The sequence below is a fragment of the Temnothorax nylanderi genome, unplaced genomic scaffold, assembly GCF_030848795.1.
Source record: "Temnothorax nylanderi isolate EJ_2023f unplaced genomic scaffold, tnyl_v1.0 TNYL_tig0008_pilon, whole genome shotgun sequence".
Lineage (NCBI taxonomy): Eukaryota > Metazoa > Arthropoda > Insecta > Hymenoptera > Formicidae > Temnothorax > Temnothorax nylanderi.
Genome location: NW_027249070.1, coordinates 2,421,570 through 2,443,722, shown reverse-complemented (window position 1 = coordinate 2,443,722; position 22,153 = coordinate 2,421,570). Strand labels below are relative to the sequence as shown.

At 39.8% G+C, this 22,153-nt stretch overlaps 1 protein-coding gene across 1 annotated transcript in view; it reads left to right on the top strand.

Annotated features, from left to right (window-relative positions):
* Window positions 1–22,153, top strand: part of Pde9 (phosphodiesterase 9) — a 137,966-nt gene that overhangs the window by 101,369 nt on the left and 14,444 nt on the right. Inside the window, exons 5-7 of the mRNA XM_071724518.1 lie at window positions 12,094–12,218; window positions 13,010–13,217; window positions 15,462–15,573. Of these exons, the coding sequence (XP_071580619.1) occupies window positions 12,094–12,218; window positions 13,010–13,217; window positions 15,462–15,573 (445 nt within the window). The remainder of the gene's footprint in view (window positions 1–12,093; window positions 12,219–13,009; window positions 13,218–15,461; window positions 15,574–22,153) is intronic.

The window sequence follows — 22,153 nt, the reverse complement described above, 5'->3', positions numbered from 1 at the left end:
AAAGGTGACTATATTAATTAATAGATTAAGAGGATTAATGGACCGAAAGAGATATACAATATGCAGATCTCTGTCCATGGACATTAAATTTTAATGCTGATGCCGGGAAAATTGAGCTCGCGTCGTTTATACCGATCAATTTCAATGTCGATTTTAAGAATGTAACATCATTTTAACTACCTTCCGCAGCCTTGTGTTCCCAAGATTATTACATGCCATCGTTGTTACGATCGTTGTTATGACGGTCATATCCCTGCGCGCCCCAGGACACTGTAGGTTCTCACGTTCTTCCACCCTGGTAGTAACCGGCCATGGAAACACTCCGCTCGCGTCGTCCTAGTTCCCTCGTCGCAGTCGCTTCCACTTAACTAAAAAGCCTTTTAACGAGGCCGACTCCGCGAAAAATGTGCCGCGAGGATGCTACGCAACCGATCGATCTCTCGTCACGAGGACTCGGAATCGAAGCTCCGCTTTTCGCCGGGAATGAGAATTTCTCGACGCCTTAGGAAGTACAGAAAACGCGTCTCTTCTGATATGGGAACAAGATTTTTCCGATAATTATTCATCGAGCTATGCCGGACGTAGACTCTGCGAGAAAAAAAATTGAGGAAAAAAAGATGATGTTGCAAGGGGGTATCTGTAACAAAAATGGAGAAAAGTTTTCGTTTTGGCTGAAACTTTTTGTTTTTCCGGCACGTGAAGAACGTTCGTCAGGCTTTTTACGGTAGTTCTTGCAATTTCCCAAAGGGTTGTTAAAGTAGAGCTGGCCAAATTGGAAAATCGAATGCCCGACTGTGGGTGCAGCCCTAAATGTCTCGCTGATATTTTAGATGGCGGCCGGCCACATTGCCCGACACGTGAAACGACCGCTTTCAACCGTTTTATTGATCATAAGCAGAATTGCACGTTCGTCGGGCCTATTTTTGTGCTCTCTGGGGGAGAAAAAACGTAAACGATCGCAGAGAGAAAAAATAATATACTGCAAGTGGCAGATTGGAGACGTCCAAATAATTGGAGAGAAAATTTTCTCGGTGCTGCTGTCATTTGCTTGAAAATTCTTGCTTCGGATTATTAATTAATTTTATTTAAACAATCGTGTTATATATAATTTAGTATTAATTTCTATATACCGATATAGTTAAATTAAAATTTAACAAAGATAATTTTTCTATATTTTATCTATAGGTACTTTTCGTTACTTACACAATCTTTCGTTTTTTATTTCTTTCTTGAAAATAAATTTTCTGTCTTTTTCCCTTTCTGTCTGTTCTTTAATTATTCATGTATATACAGCAAAACAAAAAAAAATATGTAAAGGATATTTACAGTTTGATACATAAAAGATGACCTATGCTTTGTCATGAGCTTAACAAAGGGATTAAATGTGCATGCTTTCATTTAACCGTGACGCTGAACGCAAAAGCGAATGATGTTGTTTCTGTGCTTATCTTCTTTTTTTCTGTGATATCTCTAATAGTTATACAGCGCTGCATTGAGATATCGCGTTTTATACCGTCATCTTTATTGGTCCTCGAAACTTCGCAACGTGCCGCGTCTTCTCGTTATAACCAATTTGCCTTACGTCATTTCTTTTGATGTTTTTGCTATCACTGTAAACCTACCGGGCCGTTTTGCTACGGCAGGAGGAAGCTTTTGTTATCGTGATATCTCATTATCCGAGACGAGAAATTAATATCGGATGCCGTCATTATATTCTCTCGTTACGAGATTGTTGCTGCGATGTGAAGTCGACATTCCGACGCGTTTCTCTCTCTGTGACGTGAATAAAACGCGAACAATCTCGAAATCGCATCGCTACGGCGATAATTTTCGTTATCTTCATGGACAATAATTCAATTTATTTTTATTTTCTTTTTTTCTCATGAAAGAAAAGTGTAACGCGATTTCGCGAGAATTTCTCTTAATGCGAGAGACGTAATAACACGACTTTCCACTCTGTATTTGAAAATACTGCAATTACGATTTTATTTAGGAAAATTACGCGAAATCAATTCCTCCTCAATTTTCGAGCCTCTCCTTGGTATCCTGTGAAGGTTTCAAGCGAAGCTTGAACGTGTAACGAGGTGCATTTACGCATTTACCTAATGCAATACACGGCCTCTACACATATAGACATAAATATCGATCGGTAGGCTGAGGCTCTAACACGCTTGTGACCCACCTGCCATCTAATCAAGCCATGTCTCGAACATCCCTTACATCCTATATTACCAGCCAACTTGCGCAAAAGACATTCCCGATATTGACAATTTCTTCTTTATTTTGAAATAATATCCATACGGTATTAGAAATCGCAATGTAACAACGCTAATATTGTGCCACAAAGATTGTTCCGAATAAACAGAAAGGAAGAGATGGAAATATAATTTAATTAATTTAATTACATAATTAAAAATTAGATAAGAAACAAAGATAAGAATGAATAAAAGTGGTTACGGTAAAGTTCATATGCATAAAAGTGTAAAAATAAATTTCTGAGAAAGAAACAATCAACGCGATGGATATGAATATTTCTTGCATTATTTCACATCTCCACTTTAACGAATAACAGTGCCTAACTTAAAGGTCGTTACTTTCGAATCTTGAATATGAAAATAAGGTTCTTGTCGAGTGCAATCTGTTTCTATTGATTTAACAATCTTGCTGGGAAGCGGGAAGTTTACGGCAGCACTATAAGTGAGTCGGCCACATTATATGACACGATTTATTTCGCCCTGGATAGGCTTCTATCATTGTCGAGATCTTAAAAAAATCATTTCTCTCGGGAAATATTATTCTTTTGGGAACAAGCTTTGCGAAAGAAGGAAACGTTAATTTTTATGCTGATGTACTTGCATGAAACATGCGTATTAGCGTTCGTTTTTCGCGGTGCATAAAATTATTCAGCTTAATTGTGACGAAAAAAGTGAAATAAAGAATTGTGACCATTATGAAAAATCGTCAAAGTATGAGGTAAATTTTCGAAAACCATTTACGTTCACTGGAAAATTTTTTTCTTTATTCGCGAATAAAACTTTTTTTTCCTTCGTTATTCCGATTATTCGTAAATATGTCAATTTCGCTTTGAAACGCACGAACGTCGTTCCGTCGCGTTTTATTTGCGAGGAACATCGGAGAATTTTCCACCGCTGTCGTCGAACTCGTCGTCAAGACCCGTTGCCGGAACGAAGGTTCCGGACGAAATCCCGGAAATCGAGTGCCGCGGAATTATCGGTGGCGGAACCGCTTCCGGGATTCGCTTCCGGAATGCACGAGATGGAACGCGGATTCGCCGCGCGGCACGACACCCATTTACAGCGAAATCAGGCGTGTCGGAAATTTAATTTTTCCGTTGAGAGTTACATTTATTACGCGGATGAAAGTCGCGCGTCGACGGTTGGAAACAATATTGCTTCGCTGTTCCGAAATTTATTCGTTTACCGCTTCATTTACTTGCGTTGGCATTATTAGCAAAGATTAGGATCGCAATGTATTTATATTGTCGCAACTTTTCGAGTTACATTGACAATACAAGTTTCACATTTATAATTCGAATAATATTTTCTACAAATACATATAATGAAAGCCGTGTTAATAATGCCTGCCAAGATATGAATAAAATATACATGATTTAATTTGAAATTAAAGACAATTTCAATTTATATATATATATTTTTTTTTACTAATTTATGTGTTTCCAATTATTTTTTAATGATTAATACATATTTTGATAGCCATTGAAAAAGTTTGCTACTGTAAAGGTTGTGTGCAAGAGACTCTTGAAGAGTATGTAAGCTTAAAGAAGATATCATTATCCTTCCACTTTTCAAATAAATTTTCGCGAAAACTAAGCCTTATATGAAAATATTTTATTTTATATCCGTTTTATATAATAAGGAAAATCACACTCTCTCTTCGGTTGTATCAGGAATTTTGCAGTATAATAAATAATCACGTTCTCAATCTAAATATTAATAAAAATAGTTTTTCGAGGGGCTTTAATAGATTTCTAGAAAAAATACGACATTTTACACGAAGCTTCTTTGCGAGTTTCTGATTTCGTTGGATATAGCGATGCATCTCTCCGCTCCGCTCTAACGACGCCTTCTCGAACGAACGCCTTCCGACGGGCGATAGCGCGCCCTACACCTCGCCCCAATGATATTGGCCTCAACAAAATAATGAATAAATTGAGCGTGGGTCACAATAAAAATATAATCGTCCGCCGTACGTTCGTGATTCACGATTCATTATCCTATTACTGCCAATGGACGGCCAGAAGATAGCCGCCCCCACTGATCTCGCCGTCACCCTTCCTCCATCACGTACGTATATGGTCGTACATGCTTTATTTCGCTTCGCATCGTGCGAATCTAACAGCATTTCGTTGCGTGTAAACTGACAATAAGGCCCAACGACTGGACCATTCTGTTCCGTAACGAGATTTTCGTGCGCCCGCGTGCTTCGCCGGTGCCGCCGAGTCTCATAAATTCGGGCGCGCCATTGGCGATGACGAAGAAGGGATTTTAATTACTCTTGATAAGGGAGAATTCATTAATTTAACGAAGGTAGTTAAAACAACAAGAAAGATCTCGTTACGAGATGCAACGCGGCTCGCGATATTCCTCGGGATTCTCATAGCGCGAATCTCCCCGGCGATGGAAATTTTATAAAACGTTTGCAAAGTTTTTGACGTACGTAAATAAAAGAAATAATTGTGAGGCTACCGTTCGAAATTGCTGCTTTATTTCGGCGTACGGACGGAACTCTATTATATTACAAATTTTGACAAACGATATATATTTAATTTAGCTGTTAATCAAACCGCGCTCTGCCTGACATGAGAGAAACATACAGGCATATTTAAATATGATTTTCTGCGAACAAATTTTCATCAGAATTTTTGTGGCGCTTCTCATCGTAAATAACGATAATATTACCGTTTTACTTATACGTATAACCTACATGCTTAGTAATTACGTTAATTAAGTTACATTAATTTAACTAATTGCGGTAGTGCGCTTGGATTTCTTATATATTACGAAGAATATTTCGCGAAAATTGATTGCACGGAGAAAACGTCTGTTAATTTACTTAGATCGAATTACTAATGTTGCCTCAGGTGACAAAATATCTAGATCCGGCTCTGGTTAGATCAAGCTTGAAATAAATGTCTGAAAATTTAATTTTACATTATTGTCAAGTGACAGATCTCCTCATGGAATTACACAAATGCGAATTTTATTTCAGCTTGAAGCTAACATTACTGATCAATTATGGAACTTGCAAAAGTATTCTGTGAATGACATGAGAGACATATGAATTATTTCTCGTATTTTTCATTACGTTGAAATACTCTACATTGTGACATTTATCATCACGAAATGTATTTTCACATAGAGAACGTCCCATGCTTTATTTGACATCTTGCAATTTATGTCGCTCCTGTAACTGTCCTGTAACAGACTTTGATTCTGGATTTTTATTTTTAAGGGCAAGAGGCTGTCGATCTCCTTTTATTTAGAAGCACTCCTCGGCTCGAAGCCTATTGACACTGCGTAGGTACGATCAGGTCTAATTGTGGCGCGGTATGTGATTCGGGGACGGCCAATCATCGTCGCCCTGAATTACGGAGGGTGCTTAAAGTGCTCGACATCGCGCCGTGCCATCGGCCGCACCGACCGCTCCTTGAGGTGGATCGGGCGAGCGTTTGCTCGACAAATGATCGCGCATGCCGCGTTGAATGAAAGTTTGCTCGCGAATTCTTATAACTCGCCAACCAACCCCCGGCGATCTCTCTCCCGCGACCTTTACACTGCGCTCGGCGAGTCTAATTTAAGACTGATCCGTTCAACCTTTCGACGCTGCTCGAGGTGCTTCGCGGTTTGCTAAGTGGCTTGAATTTCTCTAACTCTCTAATGGAGGAGAGCGATACTGTAATAGAGAGACGCGCTATAGAGATAGTTCCAGAAATATCTATTATCGACTAGGAAACATCGATACTCGTCGTCCTTATGCATGAGAGCATGAGCATACCGAAAGGATTAACCTTTATCCAAGAAACGTCTACCCGTTGGACTGTTTATAAAGCTTAAACAAAAATTATTAAGGCTTAATTCCTAGGTTCACGTGATTCTATTTAAGTCTCTGGTTTTATAAAAACCGCACGCGTCTGTGCGTATATACCTACGTGTGCAATATTTTTATGTATGACTGCCCTTTCCGCAGGAGAATACAAACGCAGTGGCTTTAATAGGTATTATAGAAAAATAGCCCGCCAACGCCTATCTGCCTATATTTTTAAATGCATAACTGCCAGGATTATTATCCGTGATATTTACGGATCTCGGATCTCGAGCCTGCTGCAGTCTACGAGAATTCAGTTTTCCCCAGTTTCATAACGTCGGCAAAAACGTGTGGACAAGTCCGTGATAAGTTTCTGCGATCGACAAACGTGAAACTTCTCGTTTTACTTGTTCACGTAATCCGGGCACGTTTACGGGTCCTCATCAAGGTGGATATTTTGCGAGAGTAAGGGACTTATTCGGGATATCTCGGCTCGACCTCCGAGGTAAAATGCTTGGTGAATTCCGGAATTATGATGAAGAGGTTGCCGTTAATCCTGGCTTTTCGTTTTTTTGCCATTTATTGCGCCGTTACTTGAGAGTCGTTGTAAAGGAAGCAATTTTCCCAGTAATTATTATTTCATAATACCTCGCGAGAGATGAGTGACTTTATCGAGCGCGGAGCGAGGTGTGCTGTTGATATATAGTAACTATTAGTAATATTTTAAATCGAATATATATATATATATATATATATATATATATATTTAATATTTTGCACATAGAAGCTCTGCGTACGTAATAGCGTTTTTTTTAAGATATCCTTTATTTGCTACAAGGAAGTTTAGTATTGGAAAGTTTTATCGTATGTGGGTTGAATAAGCCAGGTCTAGATAACGAGAGATTCTGATTTTTCCATATCAAATGAACATATTTCGACGTCTCTTCAAAGCAAGGCTACACTTTATTTGTACGAGCTGTGTATTGGTTTTCCTGCAATAAAAGAATCGTGGTATTTACGAGAAAAAATATGGTTCGGTAACCCGATTAAAGTGGCACGAGCAATGGTGACCAATAAACACTTGTACATACGGATCGATATTTCGTTTCGTCGCGTATCTCCCCTGGAAAAGAGAATCTCCGAAAAAAGAGACTCGCGCCGAAATATTCGGTTTCATCTCGTATATGCTCAATTTCGGACGACCTCTTTTTCCTTCGCCGCAAAAATATGTTCAGCTTTACTCTTCTCTCCGCCCTCTTCATTTTGTCAGGCATTTATTGCCGAACGTCACACTCGTTCCTCTCGCGTGTGACTCTCGACATTATACATGAGAGAACCCGCGACACGTCGTGATATATTTTTCGCCACAAGGGGAGGGAAAAAAGGGAAGAGAAGCAGAACCTCACAATTTTTTTTCAACGACGAATTTTTTTCTCGATCAATGTTCGCTTGATTCCATTAAGCTTGACTGAGATTGAATAATGATCAGACGTTTCGAATCATCAATTCGATGATTAACGGCTCGACGTTATTCGATTTCGTGGAAAGAGTGAGTTTTCAACTTTACGCAACAAAGCTGAATTTTGAACGAGTTTGAATATTCGACGAGTTGAAAGTTACAATACGGTTTTGAATTTGATATTCAAACAATGAATTCATATGAGATTGAATAATTGACGCGTATCGAAAGTTTAAATACATATTTTATAATTATACATATGTATAATTTTACACGGAAAAAATGGTTTTGCTGAATCTATAAATATCTAAAAATTTAGCTAGATACAGATCCGAAAATAATTTTGTTACACCATCAAAATAATTATGTAGAACACTCAATCTGATTGGTAAAACGTCAACATTTTTTACAGCATTATCATCACACTTCAGCGACCTACTACAATTATTTTGATGGCGCAACAAAATTATTTTCAGATCTGTATCTAGCTAAATTTTTAGATACTTCAGCAAAACCGTTCTTTCCATGTAGTAACTTGTACAAAAATATCTTATAGCTTATTTAATAACTGAATTATTATACCTTCTCTTGAGATCTATATATCAATATTAGTACCAAAAGAGGAAAGAGAGAAAGAAAGAAAGAAAGAAAGAGATAAATTGCAAAGCTCCATAAATCTTCGGAAGTGTACGTATCGCGATTAATCAAGGCCGGATTTCGAATGTTCCACGTCAGGAATCTCGCGTATTCGAGAACTTATTTGACGAGTATTCAAATATCTACAGGCCGCGGCTTTCCATCCTTTTCGCGCGTGGGAGATATTCCATCTCGCTCCGGATGCGAAGTACATTATCATGTAAATCGTAAGCGTGTCGGGAACAAAGTTGGGAGAGAAAGAGGTTGGACCCCGGCCGGGTCGGCGCCACAACGCCGACGAACACCGACGAAACGCGGACGAAAATTCGACGATTCGGTCGTAAAGGTTTAAGTACCATAAAAAAAAAAGCGAACGCGTGTGCACGCGATTGTTGTAATCGCGCTTGCCGTACACCACGGGGTGCTCGAGGGTTTTTACGACGGAACGGGTCGCCGACTAACGCGAACATTACGGACCGGAACGTAATTGAGCGGACGACATTAGCGAATCGACTGGATCGGCAAGTTTAAACAGTTCTTTTTTATTGTGCATTATGTTACGATTATATCGATATTAAATAAAAAGCTACAGAAGATAAAAAAAATTACAACTGCTTTTTGCATGCAATATTACATGTCATACCAAAATGGAATCGAGCCAATTTTCTCTCCTCTCTTTCTCTCTTTTGCAGTCCTTTTTTTAATTAAACAGTATGCGTTGATACAGAATATATTTGCTTTTACTGTATTGTGTGGTAAAATTTCTGCTGTTTGCGATAGCTAAATTCGATAGACACTGAACAAATATTTACTGGAAAATATATGTCCCGCGCAAATATCATTATTCTATCGATTATACATCATATGACAAATTACAAACTTTGTATCATTGTTTTATTATGATATTGCTGTGTATTTCGATGACACATGATTAAAGCAGAGTAGCAATTTCACCCCTAGCATGTGGAAGTATTTCAGAAATAGCTTTAATTTTATGCGCGAGAGAAATGTTGCGAAAATGCTTACGAATTTCGGAAAAGCTTTCCTAAAAAGCGTAAAATTATTATATAAATGTTAACTTTAATATCCAAGCTTAGTTGATGAAAGACCCACTTTATTTTATTTTTGTCGATCGCATCTCCGTTTGAAAACGCTCGCGACTGTTTGCGCGTGCACGAGCCGAAAGTTCAAAGTCAAGCGTTTGTTGTGCCGGAAATCTGACACGACGCGATACCGATCGTGTTGAAAATTTCCAATCGTGCTGCGCGCGTGCCAATGACATGTCTTTAATTTATTTTTAAAAATCTTTTAAATTAAAGCACACTCGCAAATTCCATTGACACGCGCTGTATGTTGAAAAAAAGTGCAGGAATTTTCCTCGCAGGCGGAGCGAGCGAGAGATCACAGTGAACCTCGTCGCTTCTTGCGCGTTACAGCGTGATTGTTGCTCGCTCTCGCCTTGGCAAACGATTCCAGACTCAATTAGCGTCTCGAATTCGTGCGTGGGCGTGGTGGACACGCGTTGCATTTACGCTATGCGTTCTGGCATTCCTCGCACTGTCAGCCATAATTCCGCGATAAATCGAACGCGGCTCGATCTGCGTGGTTGCAGTTATTAGTAGTAGTGGTATTTTCCGTACCCGCGCGTACACCAACGGCTGGGATAAAAATGTTACGTCATAAAATTTCATTTTATATTCCTGCATTTGCTGATATAAACTACGATAGAGAGTCTCGTGAACAATTAGCAATCGTTATCTAGATTCTAGTAGTAGCGCGTTGGATGAATACGAGTCCTCCGAATCCTTCGCACAAATTTCACTCGAATAAAATAAAATTAACCCACATTTCGCAGCGCTGAATGCAGCGGGTGTGTTTCAGTTGGCGAGGCGAGGCGATGGGTTTGGTTTGATTGCACTTTGCGCCGCAGCAAACAGAAATCGAAGTTTGACGCGGGACACGGCGATGATAGCGTTTGCCTTTCGCCGCGAACCTCTTTTCCCAGGTCTGGTGGTGGTGGTGATATCCTGGCGAAAATGGCTGCGCGCACCCTCGTAAAGGTCGCGCATAAAGTGAAACGAATGCGTGACAACGTTCCACTATAGGTGTTCCATTTCAACCTCGGACCAGATAAATCGTGAAACACTACGATTTCTCGTGTTTCGTTACACGAATTCCGCGCTCTTCCCGTTTCCTTGCGCGAGACAAGCGCAACGAGGAAAACGCGCGTTTGGAATATTTTTATTTTATCCCGAGGCGTGCACGTCAGTCAGGGGGTGAACTGAAAATGGCGACCCCGGACTCTTTATAAATGATCGCACCAGGTTTCACTGCACTTCCATTTTTCACGCAAGAACGGGACGGGATGTATATTTTACGTCGAGATCGCGGAAACGTTCTTTTTCTTTTCTCTCCCCCGTTAGGATGCGTTAAGATGCATACCATTCAAAATCGATCATCGATCTGTGCTTGTAATTTCAATAGATATCTCTAACAGATTATCTGCTTTCATAAAAATACCGCGCGATTCACGTCATTTCGATGTGATATAATATCGACGTAATATCGGCATCATCTGCAGAATGTTTGGACCACACAGTTATAATGCTATTTGTCTACTTTATCGTGGGTATAAAATGAATTCATTCATTTGTTATTACGGAAGCCGCTTATTGGATGTTACTGCCGAATACATTGCACTTATATACGTGTCGAGCTTTTCAATATTTCAAGCCGCTGCATGAATCCGCGCTAAAATAAGACAGTCGGAAACGGCACGGATTTGTATCATTTATTCATCGAATTTTTGCACAGTTTTTGGTATTATTTTTCGTGCAGAGTTGCACGTGGATGTATATACGGGATATTCCGGGAGATTCGCGGTATCTCGACAGATCAATGATGTTGCGTCTCTTGATAAGACGTTTTTTTTAATCACTCGTGCCATTGTTTTAATCTTCGATAGGAGGACATTTATACGAGGACCCATATAATTAAATATTAAATTAAATGTCCGTTGGCGCGCATTCCATTCCGGAAATTAATTAAGAGTTACATTCAGAATTTTTATATCGTGCCCTATTTTTTTCTACGTTCGTGAATTTCGCTTCAATTTAGGAATAAAGTGAACCGTGATTGCGGCGGCGGCGGCTAACGTCCAGACTCCACTTCTATTTTATTCTGCTTGATCCCGAAACTTTCCGTGATGGAGCGCACAGAAAGAGAGCGAGAGAGAGAGAGAGAGAGAGAGAGAGAGAGAGAGAGAGAGAGAGAGAGAGAGAGGAAGGCACATTTACGGTCGTCATTCCGGCGCTATGTCGTCGATCGTAATTACCGGGGCACAGTAATACACGGCCGTTACACTCCGTGGGTAGCGCGGCGTTTCGATTATGAATAAAACATGCACTTACAAAACGTCGCGCCGTCGCTCTTCCCTCGCGAGCATTACTCGCTCGATATACCGGAAAGAGTAGGTACGTCGCCGCTCGAGACAGACACGGGATTCTATGCACGCGTCGCGCGGCCAAGAGCCATTTGTACGCGTCGCCCGTTTTTTGCCGGGTAGCCGGGGTAATTGGGAAATGGCCGTCGATCTCCCGTGCACCAGCGGGGCGGCGTTTAATAAAGTTAATATCACCTCCGGTAATATAGTAAATGGTGGTAAACGGCGGACAGTTAATAGCGGGGATCGAAACCGGGTATCGTAAATATCGTTTGTACGTCATTTGCTTCCGCTCATCGCGCCGCTCGTCCCGCTCGATACGGGGATAATTCGAGGGGAATGACGATCTCGTCTTGAATTGCATCGCGAAATGGTAGCGACGCGACGCGACGGTGAATTTAAGGAACTGCGTAAACAAACTTCCTTCGGAGGAAGGAGAGAATGAACGGAGATCAACTCAACGAGAAAGCATCTACGTTTTGTCTTGCAGAACTCTTTAGAAGCGCGGCAGAGGCTGGTCCTCTGGACATCGTAAAGCTTCGCAAGGGGGACAAGCTCCTCAATATTTCGACTCATCTACCTGCAAACACGCCCGACACGCCTTATGTTCTTCAGGTATTCTATATTTAACATTTCATTAGTTTACATAATTAATTACACGTTTACGTAGTATAATAATTTTCGACAAGTGCTTTCTCTGCAGAAGATATTCCGCAAGAGAGACCAAGAGTTTCTTGTTGTCTATATTTGAACAAGTTCGATGCATGAAGAATTATATTCTTTAATCAGGTTTCGCATTATAGTAAAAATCACATGTTTCAAGCGAATAATGTTTTGCTTTGGGTAATGAGCGTTCAATCGACGCGTGAACAATTGCTGTAATATTATCATAATTAGTTTCATCACTCGTGACGTGAATCAATGTTGATGGTGAAGTTCATTATGAATTTATCGCGATTTTAGGGAAAATTTAAAGCTTTGATTACCTTTCATAAGTATCTGCTTCATTTGTATACCTTTACATATTTATGAAGATATCGATCTATGCTCGTTAGACATGAATGCAAAATTCATTAGACTATGGAATATATAAGGAATTTTTTTGATAATGTTAGGCACGTATAGATTCATATCTTAATATTTACTGGTTTTTTTCTTTCTTATACTCTCAGTGCATGAGGGAAAAATTTAAATATTGTTGGAATGTAAAAAAAGATAAATGAACATAATGAACATGTAATGAACGTAAAACTAACCATCTAAATTAATTAATTTACATAGCCTGATCAAAGTACAGGGCGCGACATATTATCTTAGTCGACGCGTTAATTTTCTTTTACGCAAAACATCCACATGAACGCGCGTAGCGTGCGCTTTACGTACTTAGCTGGTTGTGCTTTTTTAAGATCGTTGGCGCTCATCCCGCTTCTTCGGGGGTGATTGAGGCGGAGGTACTTTGGGCTTTAGAGAGGCGCGTGGCGGCTTTAGAGCGGCAGCTGCGAGAGCATCAAGAAGCTTTATACGCCACACCCTCCCTCGCCCTACGAGAACTCAAACGCCAAGTGGACAGTTTCAAGAACAAATTGGAGAACAACGATCAGCTGAGCTGGCTTAGTAAGTAACCACGTACGTCGTTTCTGCATCTAGAGTATCCCCGTTATGCCTAACCATAAGTCTCCGCTGATCTATTTTCAGGGACACTCTGTAAATATCGCGCCAAAGATTAACTGAGCTGAGATATTTTTACTGTATTCCTTTCTGTAACTTCTCATTAATGCGACGCTATAATTTATAATTCGATTAATAATTGCCGATCCTAATTTTGACGATAATGATCAGCTCTTAAGTTGCTTAAATAAGTAACATGTATAAAGTTTCTCGGAATAGGCTTCATAATTGAACTTCATAATCGGATTTTGTGGCAGCGATCGTGGTGGTAAAAATGAAAGGGATAATCCAGCGGAACGGAGAAATTCGGGATAATATCTTACTTTTGATATTAAATAGCGAATATTAGTGAAATGAAATGCCGTACGGCTGGCCGTCATTATTCGTCGAATAATCGCATATATTAATGGACCTGTGGGTTTAGAAGTGTGCATTGTCGTAATGCATCGAGGTGCACGCGACTGTCGAAATTATTTATTGTCGTAGCATTACTCTTTTGCGTTAAATTCGAGGATAGACGTCAATATACCGGTGTACTGATACGGAAAACGCGATTGTTTCTAAATTGTTTCTACAAAAATTTATACAGGACACAAGGAATTTTCATGCTGTTGCCTCTTGTATAGTAAAACGAAAATGAAATTGAAGATAAATATGGACGTTGGCGGTGGAAAGCGCCACGGGCGCTTCTCTTCCCTTTCAATCCGTATATGTTCCTCGCTGGTTCTCTCGAGTTCAATTCATTGAATGCACATTTAACTCGGTATTCTCTTGTTTAGCGAAATCTCTGGTTCAAAGTGACAGAAATAGAATTTTAGCGACGTAAAAGTTTAGATAGATGGAAATGAGTAATAGATTCGTTCATTGATTTTAAATAGTTTTTCGCATCGCATATTTTTCTAAAGTATATTTTGTATAATGTTCGGTGGAAAATTCTCGCTAATAATTTTATCAAGAATACAAAACCGAAGCTGAAAATGCTCTAGCGTTTTTGTTTAATACAAGCGCGTGCAGTCTAAATTGCTCACAAATCCTTTGCCCTCGACAGTCCTCGACAACTCGGAAGCGTTTGGAAATTGGATTGTCACGCAACGCGGCAATCCTCTCAGCGGATTGAAAAAGTTATCGCTATTTAGACATACAGACAAATCCTGAACACAGTAGAATTAATAGTTACGATAATCACACTCGTTAAAACAATTACTATTGCGCAATTTTATTGCGTAATGAAGTCGAAAGAGATTTCTGCAATCTTTGTCATAATGTACTAAATAAAAATAGCAAGGGAAAGGTAATACACGAATTGAAATAACGAAGAGGCAATAATCTAAAACGCTTCCTTCTGACATTTTCGTGAAGTATCTCTGGTTTATCGTAGAAACTGGAGATTAATCTCGAAACGTGTATCTCGCCTAACTCGTTCAACGCAATTGTCGCGATAACAATTTTCTCTTTGAGATTTTATTTCCTATGCTGCGATATTGGATGTGGATCGAACTTTACGTTGAGATGGATCGGTCATCTCGGTCAGATATAAAAGTTTCGCCAGAGATTTTACGATGCCGCCCGGTCTGAGGCTAGCGACGGATATACGAGCGGATAAACAGCGGCATGCTCGGATCGCAGCCGCTGAATAAATATTTGTGGGGACACGCGAAAGGAGCCGTTCAAGCTATTCCTATCTTCAATTTCTAGTTGAGCTTCGGCTTATGTATAGAGGATGGTTCGCACGTGGACGAACAAAAGTCCCGAGACGCTCGACTGTTACACTAATTACTTAAAGTCAAGCTTCTTTCTTTCTCCCTTCTTGATTGAAGTTAAATCGGGTCTACTTATCGCCGAAACTTAATTCAGAAAACTTCGTAATTCGCACTTTTATATGTAATTTAACCCTTTGCTAAAATTTCTGCTAAGAGAAGAATAGAAAATTTCTAAGAATCTGCCGATAAAGGGGAAAGAGCCCGCGGTAAAACTGGGACGGCACGTATAGGCAACTCTCAGCGTATGAAACTCTTCTTATAAAATCTCGTTACGACGTGAAATGACGCAGAGTTTGCGAAAAATTGCTCCGGCATCCCGCGTTCCATCTTCGATGTTCCTTCAGGGCCCTTTTGTTGCACCGCACACCGTCCCGCCGCAAAAACTTGAAAGTTTCCAAAAGCTTAATCTAGATATCTCCGCCTTCCGTAGGTCTCTACAAGTTTCCGGAGCCCATCTATACGGATTCCTGCCGCAGATTGCAGCATCGTCGGAAGAGCGATAGCATGAAGCGGAAAGTTCGGGAGAAGTTCCTCAATATCTGGTGAGTTAATTAAGATGGTATTAGCTAATCGCGCTGAGACTGGACGCGACGCACCGTTTTGCCTGCATTGTTAATCCTTCTTTAATAAAACGGACAGCAGATTCTTGCATATGCGTATAAAGTAACGTGTAAAATGTGACACGTTCAATAAGAAAGCCCTGATAAATTTCATATCTCCGTGAGGGGACAAAATTGCGCGAGACACGCGGAGACCGTCGAGGACGCCGTTACCGTTGATAGCGGAAAATTTCCCGCGCGGTCTACGGTACTTTTATCCGACACTAGACCAGCATGAATCCTCCCGTGCCTTAATGCCGATATTACGTGGGCAGGATCGCCAATGAGGTGCTTCCGCGGCATGTTCGATCGAAATGCCAACAGGCCGTTGTGTCGGACAGGCCATCAGCGACTGTAGTGCCGCGACTGATGATTAAGCGGCTGCGATAATCCTATCTATTAAGCAGCAATATGCCGCTGTTTCCAGTTACATTGTTGTCCAATAGCGGCCCCGATCGACCCGCGCCGCGTTCGCTACTCCGGGAGTAATGCGAAAGAGCCCCCGCGTTCCCCATGTCATTGTGATTAAGCGTCGATGCACGGCGCGTGGATCGATCGTCGATCGCCGCATGTAGATAACAAAAACGCGATCCGACCTCGAAGATTGATTAGCCGGGGGGAAAAGTTATTCAACGAGTATATGCGACGCTGGAGATTTCGCCGCTGCACGCATACAGGGTGTTGCATACATGTCTTGTCACTTGCGTCTGTCTCTTCTTACTCTCACGAGCTTCTTCAATATTCTCCGATTTTGCAATAGATCTCTTCTCATTTCTCAATATCAAATAAGCAGATATAGAATATTTTATATAATATCGTGGCGAAGATAAATAAATTTTAATATTTTTCGATGTGCACAAGTCAAGCTGATATAATATTGATGATTATTACTGATTATTCGTTATTTAGTTTTTCGGTTAGCCGACAAAATTTCAAAAGAGGAATTGTGACGATTAAATGAATAATTGATTATGAATTATTAATTTCTCATTTAGAGCGTTTCTAGGTAATACACAACGCGTTAATATTTATTTACATTTATATGGTGCAATCGTTGCGAATTCATTTATTATAAAGCCGAATGAGAGATAGGGGATAAACAAGCCATAATAATGATAAAGCCATATCGCAATTGCTATTGAAATATCCTCTATTGATATGAAGTTCCTAGTCAATAAAGCATCCATTGATAGCTTAATTTGCCGCGTTGAACGTCGGAGATCAAAGGATGCGGCGTGGAAATTAATTATGAAGCGATGTAGAAAGTATGGAAAATTTACGAGGGACAATTATCGGAAAATTAGGAGTAAACAATTTGTCGGGAGTAAAATATTGATTAACCGTGCACCGAAATATCGGGGGCAGATCGCGGAATAACGTATCGATCAGTTTCCCCTTTGAAGCGCGACGGCGAAGATAAACAATCAATCTCTCGACGCTACGTGAAGTCTTATCACGCAAAACAGCCGTGCGGCGCGTCCTTGAATCTCTCTGTTCTCCTAGTCTACGGATATTTTCTTTATTCAATATTATACACCTTTTTTTAATTAAAAACTTTTTTTAATTAAAAACGGATTTAGATTTACGCGACGTAATATCTTAAGTAAGAGCTGCATAGAAGTGAAATACGTTTAATGAAATATAGATTGCGGTATTAATCACGGAGAGGCACACGGCACACGGCACACGAGATATTTTAGCAGGTGAATTTTATATCGCGAGAGGTATATGTGAAAGCCTTTTTTAATTTCGCTAGTTTAAATTGAAAGTGGCACGATTTGGATTAATGATTAAAATTCCCCCGTGCCCGGGGATCTTCTTTGACATTCGACGCGCAGGGGAAAATTACGCTCGATATTGCGAGATCGACATGATCGAGAGCACCCGCGTGCGCATCGCAAATAAGGGCCGAAAGACGGATGGATCGTAAAAGTTGATTGATCTACGGTAATACGAGCGCGGACTGATGAATCTTCGGAGAAGGGCGATGTCTGTGCTCTTGCGCGCGAGAGCACTACTACCTACTGACAGTACCGCGACTAATAAATCCCAGATAAGGCAGACGTATCGAGTTTGTGCCGTCTAAAACAGACGGTCCATTAAATCGCATCTATAATGCGAACGACACCGGCAGATATTCACCGTTAATAAATCGCGAAGTTAATTAAACGTTAATTTATTTTGAGAAAAAATGCACGTGCACGGGAAAATTGAAAAATGATAACAAAAGTATCTATAAAGAGCTTTATAATAAATGTATTTTAAAAATTATACATTTATTACCTTTTCATTTGAAAAAGAATAATTGTATTAATTATTATGATGAAAACGCGAATATTAATGCAGTATATTGTAATTTTTCTGTATTTGTATTGTACATTTTGTTAAAGGATGTTAATAGAACAATAATCTTTTTGAACAAAGTACCTATCTGAAAGAGATATGAAAACTATATAGGTATAATATTTTTTTAAATAGGAAACACACACGCGTATTAAATGTTAACCTTTATGCTGATACAGCTTGGAAGTGCAGATTCGAAATGATGAATTTTGAATGTAAACAGTTATTAACAAGTGAAAAGGAGCTTTGAGAGTTCAACGCGGTTGACGGTGCGTAAGTTAACGTTATATCGGTCCATAATAACTACTAGGATACATAATTATAAATCAGACGTTTCGGTTCCGCTTTGAGCCATCCTCAGCGATGCGGTAACAATTGTAAATAGGGAATTGTAAATGGAAATTGTAAATAGTTATTACACGATGATGGACAATGACAGGTAAAAAAAGAATTTCGGATTTGCGCAGTAGTAAAATCCGTCGTTGACCAGACGTCGACGTCAAATCGATTCTATTATTAAAGCCGCTTTATTGATTATCGAGACGCTTAAAACTTGATCTAACACAAGTTATATGTTGACATTGGCAATGATATTAACATTGCGTACATTACGGCCGTCTGGTCTTCTAAGTTTTATTTAACTAGCGAGAACGCGTTTCGTGTAAACGTATAAGATCAGAATAAAATATGTGCGTAAAAGTAACGACGCGGGGGGAATACGAGCCGTTTTATCACATTTCTTCCAGCTAGGATAACTGTAAAACGAAATAACGTAGATATGACGTTAAAATCGAAGCATACAACGTTGCATGCGACTTTTCGATATTCAACGTGGATTTAGCGAAGTAAGAGTCATGGATGCGTGAACGTGCATTTCGCTATTTAACAAATACGTAATAAAATTCACACAACTTATAAAGCGTTAATGAATTTCGGGGACAATTCCAATATTTCATTTCGCGAGAATTATAGTAGAAACAATTGAATCGTTTATGGCTTGCTTATAGACTCGCAAATAATCGACACGAACGCGTATTTTACATCTCCAATTAGGAGTCGCTTGTGTGCAAATGCGTTTCCCGAGAGATATCTGCAGCTGTTATTAATTTAATTATAATTGATTTCACTCTGCATCTTTTTCTCTGAAATTTTTTATTTAGCTTTACTTGATATTTTCTCCATTTATAGTTTACAACATTTGACAATACTTGACAGAAACTAATAAATTAATAAATTATAAACTATATAAATTAATTTTAAGATATATTTTTCTATAAGGATATCTGAACCCTTTCTCTCTTTTTTTCTTTCTGCTTCTTTAAATTATTTAATTTCTCAATTCTAGAAAAATTACTTTTTAAATACAAATATTTATACAAATATTTAATTTAGAGAATTCAAGTTTTTGTACAGATTGTTAAAAAAATTCTTAAATTACATAATTATAAAAAAACAAGGTAAAAAAAGGAAAATATAATATATATTTTCAACAAGTTTGACATTTTCTATTAAATTTTCCGAACACGGAATAAATATAATTAATGGCACTGTGATTACGTTCGAGCTACATTCTGGCGCTCGTCGGAAGAGATAAGAAGCGGATTATGTATATATACGATAATGGCATAATTCATTTTGCGTTCAGGTTAAAACCTGATTACAGGTTGACGCATTATCTTGTTATGAATTTTTCATTCCGTCCTTATCAACGTATTTGCGCGTGATTTCTAGCATCAAGTTTTCTCGGGTTTTCCTCGCTCGTCTGGGCACCACGTGTCGTAGAGCTTCTCCGGTTATATTTTTGTCATATTTTAAATTCCGAAAATATTTCAGTTTATTGAGTCGCCCCGTCATAACATCGAGAAGCTAAACTCGGCGGGATCGAACAGCGCCGTCTTCAACGGCGTTCGATTTCCCGTAAACAAAAACAAAGAAAACGGAAGACGGCGCGGTGCGTTTAGTTCGTTACGCAAGCAGGAAGTTTCCCCGGCATAATTTCCGCGAATCATTCGGGTGAGATGCGCGACCGTGGGTAAAGCGTGACGAGGTGCAGGGCAAGCCTCGGGCTTGTCTTAAAATAGGGAACGTACGCGCGCGGCCGTGTCGAGATGCCTCGGAATGCGGCTGTGTTACCTATAAGCCGTGCGCCTTGCATCCACAACCACGCCTTTTTGCATATAAGCCTTCCTCGTCTGGTTCGCGCGGGCCGCGGGGTCGACTTATTCCGCGTTCGGCGAAATATGCGATCCCGCCGCGCCGTCGCGTATCGAATATCAAAACCCATCGCGCGCTTATGCGCGGCGCAGCGACGCGATTTCTCGCGCTTCTCCGTGAAGAGACGAATAAAACGAAGCCGAGGAAAGGTACGGGCGGGCGGCTCGCAAATCACTCGACGGCTTGCCGTTACTCTGGAAATCCCCAAGGTTGTATCGCAATGAGCGAAAAGTGATTGGAGAACTTAGATTCTTATTTATTTAATCGATAAACTTATTTAGTTAAATTTTTTTTAATTACTTTGCTTTTAATCGTCGAAATAAATCGTGAACGCACACTTTTCTTCTTCTCTTTCTTTTTTCTTCTTTTCTTTTTTCTTTTATTTTTAAGATTATGTATAAGATAATAAATTATTAAATTTGTACCTGTTATAAAATGTACATTTGTTACAATAATTTGTAATATTAATGCAGGATTATGGAATAGAGTTTCAATAAGTTTCCAAGCTTCAATAAGTTTCGACCGATGGGAATTCTTATTTAATTCGCTTTTACGCTCGATTGCAACGGTTTTCGGTGCACTCATCGCGCAGCAGAAATAACACGTCGAATTTAGGACGGCGAGGATTCGGGTCGAGGAATTTTCCGACGACAGTCAGCCGAATAATTTTATCTGCTTATTCGCATCTCTCTCGACTGTTGGTTCAGATACAATTCGCTTCGCGTTGCGCATCTCTCGCGTTTCTGCCGCGTTTATCCTCAAATTTCATACGAAATATTTTTCATTTATCGCGATTTACAATCAAATATTTACCGAGAACGGGAAATACGCGTTTATCGCGCGATGCGTGCGGCGAGATTATTGATTATTGATTTCGATCTCGGGGTATATCGGGTAATCCCGGAGCTCGTGAGCTCGGCGAACATACGAATGTGGTATATTCACGGTATTTCGCAAACGCGACTTTACGCCTCGACGGCGGCGGCGAGGCAGAAATTAGCACTCCATCGAGCGAGCTCACTCCTTCGCTTCGCGGACTTAAATGCCTACCTGCAGGCGAAGACAATCCACGGCGTTTAATTAAACGAACGTCAATCCATCGGACGGAGCTAAGCCTACTAACGGCGTAGACAATTAATTACCGATTTCATTTGATTGCAACATCGCGTGTTCGTAAACACGCCTTGAATATAATATGGGGATAACATGGTTTCTAAATTGTTTATGTCCATACGTTGCAGAAGAATCGATTTGTGCCATACGTTAACAGAAATTTCGCTCACGCGCGTCCGCAAACGCTTGTAACATTTGCTCACGACTTTTTAAATTGAATTTGAAAGCGACTTTCCAGTTTGCAATTAATTCCGGCCCATGTTACTATATAACAGGAATTTGATACAAAGTTCATTTGCTTAATTGTCCAATTGTTCTGCGTTAAATATCTTGAAATTCGTTCTCTAAATGAAGCTTATTGCTACGAAGCATTAAATTGCCGATATTCTGTTACGAGAGTAATCGAGCTATTGTGTTGCACTCATGGTATTGTAACAACAATTGTTGTACCAACATTCATGCTGTACCAAAATTACTCTACATGGTCTATTAACGGATTACATTAGTGAAACTGAAAGAATGGCTGTAAAAAATTACGTCAGCAGATACAAATATTTGGTAAATTTACAGTATCTATAATATACTTTTATCTTCTTGCAAATGCGTCGTATCTGAGTGTGAAAGTATACGCCGATGGTCCGCAGCGAAAATTTCGTTTTCAATCCGTCGAGCAAAGAAGGAGCAGAGAGAAAATAGGCCCGCCAGTAAAGCGAAGATCAAAGATGGCACTTCGACCTTTACCGCCGTGACGTCAAGGTTTCTTTCTTGCACATGCAAGGTAGAAGTAACCGTCGTACATGCGAGAACTGTCCTTTACGTCGCTCGTTCGTCCGTCAAAATGTCTCGTCGGGCT